Consider the following 13,124-nt stretch of genomic DNA (forward strand, 5'->3'; position numbering starts at 1 on the left):
GGGTTCGTGCACACACACTCACACAGAAAGCTACAGTTTTAATGTAGTATACACATGTTGAAATCGGTTATAATGATTTTTCAAGTTCTGTTTTTTGTTTGTTTCAATGACTATGAACCGTGATAATATGAAAATATGAGCGGAAGTTTTAGAAAACATATTTACATATCTTTAATCTTGCAGTTTAAAGATAAAAATTATTTTTATCTAAAGAAAAATGGAAAGTTTGTTTAGTTAGAATTATATTGCTTTTTAAAGAAGCTGATCAGAAATTAGTCAACTTTAAACACGGTTTTAAACCAGTTCAATAACTGATTAACATATGTTCGTACATATTTGTATAGATACTTACGTATCTTAAATTAACAAATGATTGCTTGGCACGCTCAATATAATCTACCAAAGTGAACATAAGCTTTTGCGCTTGACTGTAAAAACATACGTTTTGTATAATGAACCAAGATATCAAATTTCCTTCAGCGTAATGATATCATATTTCAATGTACATGCCGTCGAGTTTCCACTGTATAACCGATACGCAAAGCTAAATGAGATATCGGTTTAGCCCTTTGGGTAAATATTGTTTTGTGGAATCCTTTTGACAGGTGAAAAACTACCCTTTTACGGCAAATTACATAAATATATACAACAGTAGTATATAGATGACCTGCTGAATACTTGTTGAAAAATATTTCCATTCAGCCGAGCTTCCTTAAAGATTCGGGGTGGCAGATGCTGAGAATGAGTATCTCGTATTGTATTTGAAAGCCATGTGCTGAAGTCGAAACTAGATTTACAAGTATTGAGCGAACCGAATAGAGCGATGCGGATGCGGGGGGATTTCGAGTTTCGAACTCGAAGCAGTGCCAGAACAGGAAACTTGAACTTTGCAACATGGATGAGCAAAAGAGGCGCTGGGAAAAAGGCGGAAAACCTTTTTTCACATCTGCAATAATTACGCATTGCACGAGAAAAAGACAGAAAAGCCATTCGATTTATCTGCATTATAATAAGTACATACATGTTCATGAGTACGTACATATGTATATATATAAATGAGTGAAATCAAGGCAAACACTTGCTAGTGCGTTGCAATGAGAAATAAATACATGTGTTTTAAGCTGCATATTATCAAACATTGGAAAAATAGATATGTACATACAAACATACATATGTTTGTTTAATAAAACACAGTTCAGTTTATATAAAATTAGCTCTGTATATTCAGAAGTACTAACATACATATGCAGACTAAATTTTTTTATCCAGAAAGTATACATATGTATGTACATAATAGTTTTTACAAACTAAGTGCAACTTTGTTTCAGAAATTAATAATTAATTTAGAGTATTGACATTTGTCGCTTTAGAAGCCATCTGCTTCGATCTCAAGCGGTGAAAAACACCATTGGAGTTTGTTCTTTGGAGAGGGCGAATCCTGACGTTCAGGAGAACATGGTGATAGAGTGATTATTTTGTTCGATTCACTGCAGTTCTGTGCTTTAACAATTTTTCTTCTCAGCAAACAAAATACAGCAATGAGCGATTTACTTAGAACCGAATATTTCAAATGTTTGACTAGTTCTTTCTTAAATGCATTTTTTACTTAAAAAATATATATTTTTCGGATTAACATTAAACATTAAAATGCCTAAGTCAACACTTTTAAATTTGTTCATGAATTTCAGTTGCTCAATTTAAATATTTGGTAACGGTGTAATATCGATAAGTGAGTTGCCATCGAAATTACCGGCCTTATGCAGCACTGGTTGAGACCTGCCTAAAGTTGTGCACCCCTCGCAAAAAGTGGGCATGTCGGTGTCTCCCGTAAAACGAGCAAAAGTCGGCCCCAGCGACTGTTTGTCGTACCTGCAGGTGAGTTTGATACTCATAGGGTTAAAAATCCTAACGATATTTTGCTTTTCAGAGCCTGGGAGATGTTCGACCGGAAGACGCCGCCCTGCAGTTGGCCCAGCGAATTCGGGCGGAGGAGGAGGAGGCGGCGCAGGCGGACACGTGCGGCGGCGCCAACCAAGCCGCCCTCAACATTAGTTTCCGGGTGTACTACCACATAGTGCACAAGTACGATGTGAACGACTCGTACTTCGAAGATCTCCCTCGGCGTTTGACCTGTAAACAACCCACTGCCTTTTTGATGCTCCAATCTGTGCTCTTAACTGATCATTGGAAGCGACTTGATGCTGAGTTGCTGGAGGAGAAGTGCACCACTGCCATAATTGAGTCTCTGCGACAAAACAATCCCAGTTTGATGGCCGTTCTTAAGGCTACAAACCTGCTGGTGAAGAAGTTTCCCAAGCTGGAACTACTTCCCCTTCGTTTGGAGCACTTTTATCATTGTCTGCAGCGTCAGACGCAAACGGGCTCCCGCGAGGAAACCCTAACGCTTTACAATCACTGCTGTAAACAGCCGAAACGTGCGTTCTCCTACTTCCGGCTTATTGTTGAGTTCTGGCCGTGGACGAATCGAAACAAGTACTACTTGCTGAGCGGCGCCCTTAACTCACATCAGCTTCCCGATCTTCTGGCAGCCACGAACCAAACCGAAGAGGAGTTTTTAAATGGACTCCGACTTAGCTTGAGTTATAAGGGTCTCCGAGCAGCTAGCCAATATCCGGTGAAAAGCTTGAGCAACCAACGTTCACCAGCTTTACTTACCGCCAGTGTGGAACTGCTGTTGAATGGCAGCGTGGCGGAGATCCAAAACTTTCATTCCCAGTGGTTTCTTCGAATCCAGCAACGCGATGTGCTGTTTGAACTTCTACAAGCCAATCCGCAGATCGTTGAATTTTTGGCCTGCTCCGAGGAACTAAGGTCACCTGGCGACCAGTTAAGACTGATACTGATATTTAGCATGTTTGCCAAAGAGATATATTCTGCTTCAATGTTGCACTTTTTCAAGATCAGCACAGAGCTGCTGACCAACTGCCGTCAAATGGAGACGGAGGCACAGCTGTTAGTGTTCCGGTTTCTGGTAGACAACCTGGGGAACTTTGCTGTAGAAGACTGCCTGGAATTTTTTCACAGCTTTGTCGAGCGCCATCGCAGCGTAGAAAGCTCAGAGTTTCGAAACACGATGCTGGGCAAAATGCCCACAATAATCAACCACACGGCAAAGCATTTCCACAAAGTGCTTAAAGCGGACAGTGGAGTAGGTGGCGATGCCTTGGCGCAGAATATCAAGCGATTCTTTTCACACCTACAGAACCTGATAGAGCGGGATATCCACAGCGAGGTGTATCAACCCAAGATCTTCGCCTTGAAGCTACTGGAGATTTTAAACAAGTCTTTATATGCCAAACAAGTTGCTAAGAATGCAAAAATGTGCAGTCCGCAGCAGAATCAGCGAATGGGGTTATTTCTTTTAGAGCACGGAGTCTTTCGGCCAAAGGATATGGCGCAACAACTTTTTGAAACCCTTAACAATCCTCAGGGTTTCGATGATGCTTTGGAACTGACAGTTTCTCTTTTGACTCAATTGGGCCATGTGGACAGCGAATTGTGTGTGGAGCGTTGTTTGGGACTTTGTATCACATCTGATGTGGACGAATGCTCACTGGTTTCGCTCTACGCCCAGTTAGCAGTTACAAAGAAAGAATCTGGCAAGAAAATATTTACCGAATGTTTAAACCGGTTGTTGGACAAAGTGGATACCTTCTTGAACGATCCATTGCAAACGGCCAAGAACGGCGGTAATCTTTTTGGCTATCTTCGCGGAGTAGACGAGGTTGTCAAAGCCGGAGTTCCCGTGAATTCCCCACTGGATGACTTGCTGCCACTGTTAGAGCGAATACTCAACGGTATCCTGAAGTGCCTCAACTTGGCTAACGCTCGAAAACAACAGGAGGCAGCCGCGGCAGCCAGTTTTCAGGACATGGACGAGAGTCTACAGTTGCTGGTTAGCGAGAGTTCCTTCAAGTCCGATGGAGAGGAGGAGGCGTGTCGAAAGTACTTACTTATGAGTTTCTGGCTGACTCTAAAGGTTAGTAAAATTAATTAGTGAGTGAATGAAAGTAACTGTTATACGATTTACAGGGTTGCTGTGATCTAGCCACTAGCATTGGGTGCTCTCTACTGCAAACAGATGGGAAAAAAGTAAATTCTGAAGCTCTTCGTCGTTGCCTCGACATCAATGTGTCCGTTTTAACGCTCTGCCGGCACAAAGGAGCTATCGAGGCGGCCGGGTTGAGTATAGGCAGACTCACCCGTGCAATAACCAGCAGTTTAGAGAGCGACGATGCCTGTTTCCAGATGTTGCACGATTGCTTGGAACGCGAGTTGTTGACTGAGAGCCGCCAGGTGAGCACCACACGTCGTGGTGCCGGCTTCGCCATAATGTTTCTACATGTGCTGAAAAACGACAATCCACGGCAGCGACTGCTACTGCATCGAGCTGTGCAGCAAATTCTTCAGAGGCTAAACGGACATCGTTCCGAGGAGAGTATTTCGTTGGATAGCAATCACGATCGTTGGGAGGCATTGGTGCTGCATTACCTTTGCGTTCTTGTGCGCGACACCGAACTGAGGCCAGCAATGAGCAAGTACTACAATGAGATCCTGCTAGTGGCCATGGAGCACATTGACAACCCTGAGTGGACCATCTCGAATGCGGCGTTGCAACTCTTTGGCGCCAATCTGGGAAAACTGGTGGGCCAGCGTCAGGCCACGGAGTTCGAAACTCGTCCCGCTTGGGAGCCCAGTGAACTGGACTACGACGAGCTGGGATGCCTGCTGCCGAAGGCCTGCGAGCATATGTTGGAATGCTGTGACCGCCAGGAGGTTACCTCTTCTATCATACTCTTTTTGGCCTTCCTTTCCAAGGTGGAGCATCTGCGCACTTCGGGTAGCGGAGAGCCAAATCCCCTGCTTCTTCGATTCCGTCGGTTAAGCTGGCGTTTGCTGCGGCACAAGTGCGATCAAGTGCGTCAACTGGCAGCCACTTGTTTTGTGCGCTCACACGAGTTCCGCTGCGATCTGCCAGCGGCGCTGCTGGTCAGTGCGAAATTGGCGGCAAATCTTGACGAGGAGAACTTTTACGAGGGACTCATTTACACCCTGACTTCAGGTGTGTTGAAACTTAAACACGAAGCCCGACATGTTTGGAACGAGGGTCGTTTGGAAAATTTTTTCGACGAACTGCTCACGTCGTTGAACGTCACGGAACAAGTGAGTCGGTTTAAGCCATACACCCTGAACGTGCTGCTTGAACTGCTGAAGTTGCTGGGAAGCACGGATAAATCGACTCTCGTGGAGTCACTCGCCTCCCACTAGCTAAATTAGTTTTATCTTATCTAATATTAAGCCAAAAAGTAATCTTTTCTTGTCAACGCTTTTACAACTATTCAAATGACGCATTTTATGTTTGTACGCAGTAAACGAAACGAAAGTATCTACCAAACAGGGGTATCTAAAATAACGAATGAAGGTATAAACTAACCGCGAGATCAGCTAAAGCCCTCGCTGGACTCTTGCTCCATGGCCTGCAGTTGTTGCTTTTCGAGGGCCTCCTGTGCCATCTGTTGCAAGGTGCGACTGAGGATGTTGCGCAGCACGTGCGGCTTGCAGTGCTCCTCCAGCCATGGGATGATGCCGGTTGTCAGCTGCTTGAAGTTCTCCATGGGTATGTGCTTAAATGTTTCAAACATTTCGTCCATTATGGCCTGGAACTAAATGGCGGGGATGTTAACAAAATTGAGAATATATAGAATGAGAAATCCGCTCTACTAACCACTTGAAATTTGGCCTCGTCTGTAAGACGTGCCTCCTCGGGACCCGGATTTGCCTGCTGGTGTTGCAGCATGTTTTCGTAACCGTTCTTAATGATCCGCAGCGCAGTTACCTCCTTCTGCAGCGCAGATCCTTCCTCCTCCTGCTTGAGTTTCTGCTGGTTGAGATACCCAATGTACTCGATGGACTTCTGAAGAATCAGAGCCTTGCTGAGCTTGTAGCCGGAGGAGTCATTTGGCTGGCATCGCGGCACCAGCTCCTGCAGGCTGTCGTATCCTTTCTTAATGGCATCTCTCCGTTTCTGCTCCGCCTGCGTGTGCGCCTCCCGCCTGCGCTCCTTATAGCTGAGCGTGGAATTGGTCGACGTCGAGTGGCGCGCATCGCCGCTATCGTCGTCGTCGTCTGCGGAACATGAGACGCAGATACAGAACAATGTAATAAAACGCTGCTGATAGCGAGTAATTCAATGCCAGTGCTTTATCAGCTGCCCCCCACTTCACTCCTGCACAGCGTGACATCTTGGCTAGCGTTTAACTACCTGAGTTGTGGGCCGAGGAGTTGGGAGTGTGGGTACTGCCCGCACTACTACACCGCGAGTAGTGCTTGCTGCTCAGATCCTGGTCGTGCACCATGCTAAATGACTCCTCCTTGATTCCCGTCGCACTGTTATTATCGCTCATTGTCAACTGCGACGTTGTGGAATTCCCAAAACAAAAACACCAGCGACCGTGTGCCCGTTCTGTTTTATAACAATGTGCCTCTGATGTTATTGGCCACACTTATGAGAGGTTACGATAGTTTGCAAGAAGTGTTTGGGTAGTTTTAAAATCTAAAGTTGAGAAAATACTCTGTTATATAAGACTTTTCATTAAGTTTATAACATTTTATGACATTATTTTTTTCTTATTTTAAAATTGTTATTTTTATTTTAGTTTTTGTAGCAGAGTGTTAAGGGCGAGAATATCCGAGCTGAATCGATAGTTGTATCGATATTTCTGCCACCGCTACCGGCCCGGATGATGACTTTTACGTTTTTTTCTTGTTGAACTTTGCCGTCGTGTCGCTTTCTTTGAGAATATTGCTGAAAAGTAGCCGATTTTCGGGCCATAATTTGTGATCGGTGGACGCACAAGAAAGCAATCATGGGTCTGCTGTACGCGTTGCGTGTGAGGATCATGAACTTCATGATTTTCTTCCTCATCATCATCCTGATTCCCGGTCTGCCGCCGCGCACCACTTTCCCCTTCAAGGAATATTTGTGAGTGCCCCCGTCCAATTGATGTAATTTATTGTCTAATTCTGAGAGATATCCTTTTAACTTATACAGAGTGACCCCACCCAAGGACCTGAAGGGCGCTCTGGAGCAAAACTTTCACCTGGAGGGCGCCGAACGACTGCTGGAGGGGGCGGGTCTATGGTCCCGAGTGCCTGATAGCCCGCAACAACGAGATCTACACAGGCATCCATGGCGGTGAGGTCATTAAGCTAACCACCAACCATGTCACGCATGTCACCAAGATCGGTCAGCCCTGCGGTGGGTATTTCAGTTAGTGAAAGAGAATAGTTTATGATGACAATTCCCTTTTGCAGAGGACATTTACGAGGAGTCCAGGTGTGGTCGTCCTCTGGGACTGGCTTTTGATACGCAGGGCAACAACCTTCTCATTGCCGACGCCTACTACGGCCTGTGGCAGGTGAATCTGGAGAACCACAAAAAGACCCTGCTGGTCTCCCCAGCCCAGGAGCTCGCCGGCAAGTCCATTAATCGTCCTGCCAAGATTTTTAACGGCCTGACAGTGAGCAAACAGGGAGACATTTACTGGACTGACTCCTCATCCGATTTTACTATTGAAGACCTAGTCTTTGCCAGCTTTGCTAATCCCTCGGGCCGGTGAGTTCATCGCGAATTATAGTATAGCATTTACAATTATTAGTGTGTGATTTATAGTCGGTATCGCTTAGGTGTAGGACTACAGTAGACGCTTTCTAATTTAAACTTCTTAAGCCTTTCGCTAAAGGTGTTTTTTTTTAAAGCAAATATAACGATCTTCAAAAAATTTTGTTTATAGGAAATCAATTTCGCTGATGTTTACTTTTTGAGAAAGAGGATCCTTTGTTTTCATAAGCAATTCAAATACCAAACTGTTTAGTCAAGATTCAAGTTACACAAGTTTTACTGTAAGACGAGCGCAAACCGGTTTTCCGGTCGGGTCTAATGGTCACTCTAACGGTCTTTCGTTTCTTTTCCCTTCCAGTCTCTTCAAATACGATCGCTCGAAGAATGTGAGTGAGGTGCTTTTAGACGAACTGGTCTTTGCCAACGGATTGGCCCTCAGTCCCAACGAGGACTTTATTGTTGTGGCTGAGACGGGAGCCCTGCGCCTCACCAAGTATTACCTGAAGGGAGCCAAGGCCGGGCAGAGCGAGGTGTTCGTCGATGGACTGCCCGGCTTGCCCGACAACCTGACGCCCGACGCCGAGGGCATCTGGGTGCCACTGGTTGTGAGCTCCGACAGCGAGCATCCCAATGGTTTCACTCTGTTCACCCGGTTCCCCAGCGTGCGGCTATTCCTGGCACGCATTTTGGCACTCTTTGAGCTGCCTTTCCGGTACCTGAACAGTGTCTATCCAAACAAGTTCTCGCAGCGCTTTGTCCACTTCGTGGGACACATGGAAAGTATTGGTGTGCTGGCGCCCAAACGCACGACGGTGGTGCGCGTGGACTGGAACGGTAACATTGTGGGCTCCCTACACGGATTTGACAAGTCGGCCTCCACGGTTTCGCATGTGCTGGAGTTCCAGGACTTCCTATTCCTGGGCTCGCCCACCAATCAGTACCTGGCGCGTGTGAAGTCGCCCAAGACCAAGCAGCCCACGCTCAAGGTGCGCAACGTTCGCGTCGAGGGCGATGGCCTGGAGGCGTCTATTGGTGTTCCACCCATCACAACCACTCCTAAGCCACAGCCCAAAGCGGCGCCCACCACAACCACGCCAAAACCCACCACAACGACTACGAGAACTACGCCAAAACCCACTACCACGACGACAACTACCAAGAAGCCAACAACGACCACCACGACTACAACCACCACTCCTAAGCCAACCACCACGAAGCCGCCGACGACGAAGCCACCTTCAACTACGACAACCACTACAACTCCCAAGCCAGCTGCGACTACTACACCCAAGCCGGCTAAACCGACCCCCAAGCGCACAGTGCCTGACAAACCCGCGCCCGTCGAGGAGGAGATTCCATCGGACACTAAGCCACCCAAGAATGAGAAGCTCAAGGTCATTAACAAGCAGGGCGCTAATGTGGAGCTCTAAGATTGCATTAGCTTTCTGAGCTTATCAAGGATATTCCCAGACGCGAGATTAGTTTATTCACGTAGTCAAAGCCCATTCTGTTTATTATCTATTCTCCCTCCAACATCTCAACTATTTTTGGGGAATATCCAGCCAAGTCATTTTTATTTTTCATGCCCCAAACTCAACGGCTAAAAGGCCAGTTAATTTTAGACGAAAGGTAGCTAAATGCTGACTAGCCGAATTCCTAGCTCAGATGATCCTCGAAGGGCAGCGCTTTATATGTCTTAGGTTCGCATATAATTCGGTTTTGCTTAAGCACTCTAAACATTCCATTCCCTTTCTCAAACAGGAAGTGCATTCCAACTAGTTAAGTTTAAAGTAAACAATGCCTCTAAATTGTTGAAAGCGAGCAACTTTTGATTTTGTACTGATTTTTTCTTATTTTCAATGTAAAATAAAGGTATTTTGTAAAAATAGACCTAAGCGTAATGAGGTTTGTAGTCTTAAAATAGGATTAAATTAAGGTTGGTTTTTGGCTATCACTAGTTGGCGGACACTGATTGGCTGATCTTGGGCCGGCTTGGCGGCTCCTTCGGCTCCGTCCAGGCCCAATCCGCATAGTGGACGCAGCGGCCCAGTTCCTCGGAGTACAACTGCGACTTGGGACAGCGCTGGAGACGAGCACGGGTGCCCTGCTTATCGCACACCCAGTAGGCCGTGGGATCCCAGAAGTTGCGGAACATGCGGTTCATCTCATCCAGACCCTGGCAGCCGGGTTCGCCATTGTGATTGTGCGTCTGGCGCTTTTGGATGGGCAGATGAGCTGATGCGGTGGCCATTTCTTCAATGGATTTAGGGGTTCTAAAAGACAAACCGGAAACAGGCATTAGTACACGTTGGCTTAGCGTGATCGGCGCATAAATTTTACTATATTTCTTGGCACAGGCATTTGCCCCACATATTTTACTGAATTGAATTTCCCTTTTCTCTTACCTTGTGCTATTTCTTGGTTGTCTTCCTTTTCTTTTTTTAACTGTTAGCAGCCTGTTGCTTGCTGTTGCTGAGTTATTTCACTTCTGATTTGTCATACCGAATCATTTCCCGCTTAAATACCATTCCGCCGGACGACGTCGACGTCGACGTCCGCTGCCGGGCGATAGCGTTAGAAATGTCTGGTTCGAGGGCCGATTCCGATTCCTACGTTGTCGTCGTCGGCCAACGGGCAATTTTTATCTATGTATGAAGCCCCGAAAAATTTGCACTGCGAGCGGAAAACTGAATCGCCTTGATCTTGAGGTGCCCCACGGGCGGGTGGGAGTGTGGTCTTTAAGACCGCCCGGCCATTCGCCGGCTGGCCCGGTGTCACGTGTAGCCTTCGTGGTCTGGGGAACACTCCCGGCGAGAGTTGTGCACACCAACGCAGACTACCATAAATTTCGCACAAAAAACGAGCGCAAACATTTGGGGAAAAAATTAGGTAACAAGCGCCGAGGTTGAAACCCGTTAAACACTGAGAAAAACTACCCCAAGCTTGTGCTCGTATAGTTACTTTAGTTGGGGCTAATTAAAAAAAAAAGTTTATATACATCATTAATACATAATTGCATTTAATTTGAAAAGGTATATTTTACCATAATTAATAACTTGGATTTTTCCTTTGTAAAAGTTAACTATATTTTGATTCTTACTGCACAATATTCAGTACATAAATATTTTTTGTAATATTAAAAATTATTTTTTGTATTCAATATTCAGTACATAAATATTTTTTGTAATACTAAAAATTATTTTTTGTGTTTTTTAAAAATATTTTTTTCTTTTAGCTTGTTTTTTTTTTTTTTAAATAAGTTTCTCTTGGTGTACTTTAAGGGTTAAGGTCAAAGGCCGGGCAGCATCTTTAGAGGAATGACGCCATCGGAAAATGTCAACAAATGCATACAGTATGCACACATTATAATCAGTCAATAAACCCGAGCAATTGAGTAAGTAAGGGATTAGCGCGTAAGCAGCCTCTAGTATCGGTCAGATCACGCATCCGCCGTGTGGTTCCTATGACGAGCCCCTCTGGTTTATACTCTAGTCGGTAACTTTCCCCTCGATGGGAGGCACACGTTCGTGTGTCACCTTTCTGTGAAATTTTCAGCCAAATGCCAACAATACGTTATCACCTAACGAGGTAATCAGCTGAAACCCAGACGTTAAAATGTCTCGGGTTTCGAAGGCGTGTAAGACCAATTCGAAGCACTCTTATTGATTGCCAAGCGTTATTCACGTGATCACCTTGTGGCTGGTGCAAAATGAATTCTTTGGTGCCCCAAATGGGTTTGGCCATATAAACTGGAATTAGTTTGCCATTTTTGTCAGTCTGGCGATTACGCGCACACGAGGGCAGCTGGTGGTCAAAGTCGCCTGTGGCTTTTGGAGCACGAGCTTTAATGCCGGTCTGGCGATCGAGGCGTGCTCCATGTGAGGTATAGCAATAAAAAAATCACTATCGAGTAGCTAGATCGTCATGAAACTCTCGGGGGAATGCTTTATACGTGAGTCGAAAATTTCTTGAATTTCACAATCCTTATCAAATTATCAAGAAATTTGCAAAGTGACCTTTATAAATTACTACCAAAACTATAATTAGAGCTTCACTAGACCGCCACTGAGGTGTTATAAAAAGCGTAGGCAATAAAGGCAATCTATAGTATTTATAGGAAGGGGGTTTTACAACCACAAGCTTTAAACATAAATTATAATTTATGTTGACAAGTCTTAAACCAAACCTACTCTTAAGCTACGGTTAATTTTGCAATTAAAGTACAAAGTTTCCAGAAACTGGCTCATCAGAAATTTAATTTCAACTGGAATTTTTTTAGTTCGTCAGACGGAATATTCAAAAAGTTTTAAACCCATTGTACTTAGAATTTTGTTTTGCGTCACTGCTTTCCTAAGGGAATATTCCATACTTAATTTCGGCTAGACATCTATACTTTCTAGAAATAAGATGCTAGAAGCTATCTGTAAAAACCCACCCCAAATATATTTTCAAATGACCTTTAAATGAAACGTCACAATGAGACGACGAGATTATTTTTAACTTCTTTAAATATTAACCCATTTCACTTTATTTTTATAAAGAAGTTTTTTTATTGGGATAGGTTTTATTTAAGAACAGTACTTATCCATAAATGTACTAATTTTATAATAATTTTTATATTAATATTTGCAAATATAAAACTGGATGTAACCAGTTAAAAGTGCTATTCGGTGAATCAACATTTACGCCCACGAATTGTTTCACTCTATATAGTATTGTTTGAAGAATTTTTTAAACTAGTTCGTGATTTTCTTCACATGGCAACAGGCAACTTGTTGAGCATATGATTTCGGAAGCATTAGATAAGCTATAATTTTTCCGTTTCGTCATCATTTCGACGGAAGCACGTGAGTTGCGCGAGTGTCGCGATAGTCGACGTGCTGAAAGTTATAAATATCTACTAATTGATTAGTCATACATATATCGTGGAATCGGGGCTTCCTCGCCTCTCGAACGTTGAGTAGTTTTTGTGATTTGACGTAGATTTTTATGGGTGTAGTATACGCGGCGGGAATACAAATGAATATGTGTTTTGTTTGTGATTGATTAGATGGTTTCTATTCCATATTTCACTAAATCTGATAATAATTTCGTATTGCAATTAAGGCTGCAGTAAGAGTGCCACGCCCCCAAGGATCCATCTTGAGGGGCGTTCGCGGGTCTTCAGGTTAAAGGTCCAAACGTAGGTATTTCCCCGCGACCTGAAAGGAGGCAAAAGAGCCGTCAGTCAATTAGAGAAGTGGACAAAGGAGTGGGCGGAAGTCGCATCCTCGGGAATGTCACCCACCTTGTCTTGTACAAAGGACACTCGTAGATGCGCTGCAGCTCCTGCTTCTCCTGCACAATGGACTTGATGTAGATGACGGGCATGGCGCAGAGCATCTCCTTGGGACGCAGGGCGACAATGGAGTTCAACTGGCAATCCCAGCTGGCGCCGTCCATGTACAGGTCGTGGACAAAGGCGCCCTCCATGGGCGGCAGG

The 13,124-nt window shown here is 44.7% G+C and overlaps 5 protein-coding genes across 5 annotated transcripts in view; 2 read left to right on the top strand and 3 right to left on the bottom strand.

The window, feature by feature from the left end:
• Positions 1-1,761: 1,761 nt before the first annotated feature.
• Positions 1,762-5,416, top strand: LOC108088471. Its single transcript, XM_017186258.2, has 3 exons — positions 1,762-1,875; positions 1,928-4,000; positions 4,054-5,416. Exons 1-3 carry the CDS (start codon positions 1,813-1,815, stop codon positions 5,287-5,289), a joined length of 3,372 nt encoding a protein of 1,123 aa, XP_017041747.1. The 5' UTR covers positions 1,762-1,812; the 3' UTR covers positions 5,290-5,416.
• Positions 5,334-6,491, bottom strand: LOC108088473 (max-like protein X). The gene is made up of 3 exons (XM_017186260.2): positions 6,284-6,491; positions 5,747-6,147; positions 5,334-5,684 (listed from the first exon to the last, which is right to left on the bottom strand). Exons 1-3 carry the CDS (start codon positions 6,423-6,425, stop codon positions 5,463-5,465), a joined length of 765 nt encoding a protein of 254 aa, XP_017041749.1. The 5' UTR covers positions 6,426-6,491; the 3' UTR covers positions 5,334-5,462.
• Positions 6,492-6,746: 255 nt separating this feature from the next.
• Positions 6,747-9,530, top strand: LOC108088472 (adipocyte plasma membrane-associated protein). The gene is given in 5 exon segments (XM_017186259.2): positions 6,747-7,003; positions 7,073-7,148; positions 7,150-7,279; positions 7,336-7,636; positions 8,001-9,530. Coding segments are annotated over 5 exon segments (1,695 nt in total). The 5' UTR covers positions 6,747-6,887; the 3' UTR covers positions 9,073-9,530.
• LOC108088474 lies at positions 9,447-10,177 on the bottom strand. The gene is made up of 2 exons (XM_017186261.2): positions 10,048-10,177; positions 9,447-9,915 (listed from the first exon to the last, which is right to left on the bottom strand). The coding sequence occupies exon 2, from the start codon at positions 9,891-9,893 to the stop codon at positions 9,597-9,599; it is 297 nt and encodes a 98-aa protein (XP_017041750.1). The 5' UTR covers positions 9,894-9,915; positions 10,048-10,177; the 3' UTR covers positions 9,447-9,596.
• A 2,566-nt stretch (positions 10,178-12,743) lies between these two features.
• The window catches only part of LOC108088375 (dynein beta chain, ciliary), a 29,894-nt gene continuing 29,513 nt past the window's right edge, over positions 12,744-13,124 (bottom strand). The window contains 2 exon segments of the mRNA XM_017186122.2: positions 12,744-12,843; positions 12,930-13,124. Coding sequence (XP_017041611.2) covers positions 12,744-12,843; positions 12,930-13,124 — 295 coding nt within the window.

This window comes from Drosophila ficusphila, unplaced genomic scaffold, assembly GCF_018152265.1.
Source record: "Drosophila ficusphila isolate 14025-0441.05 unplaced genomic scaffold, ASM1815226v1 contig_791, whole genome shotgun sequence".
NCBI lineage: Eukaryota > Metazoa > Arthropoda > Insecta > Diptera > Drosophilidae > Drosophila > Drosophila ficusphila.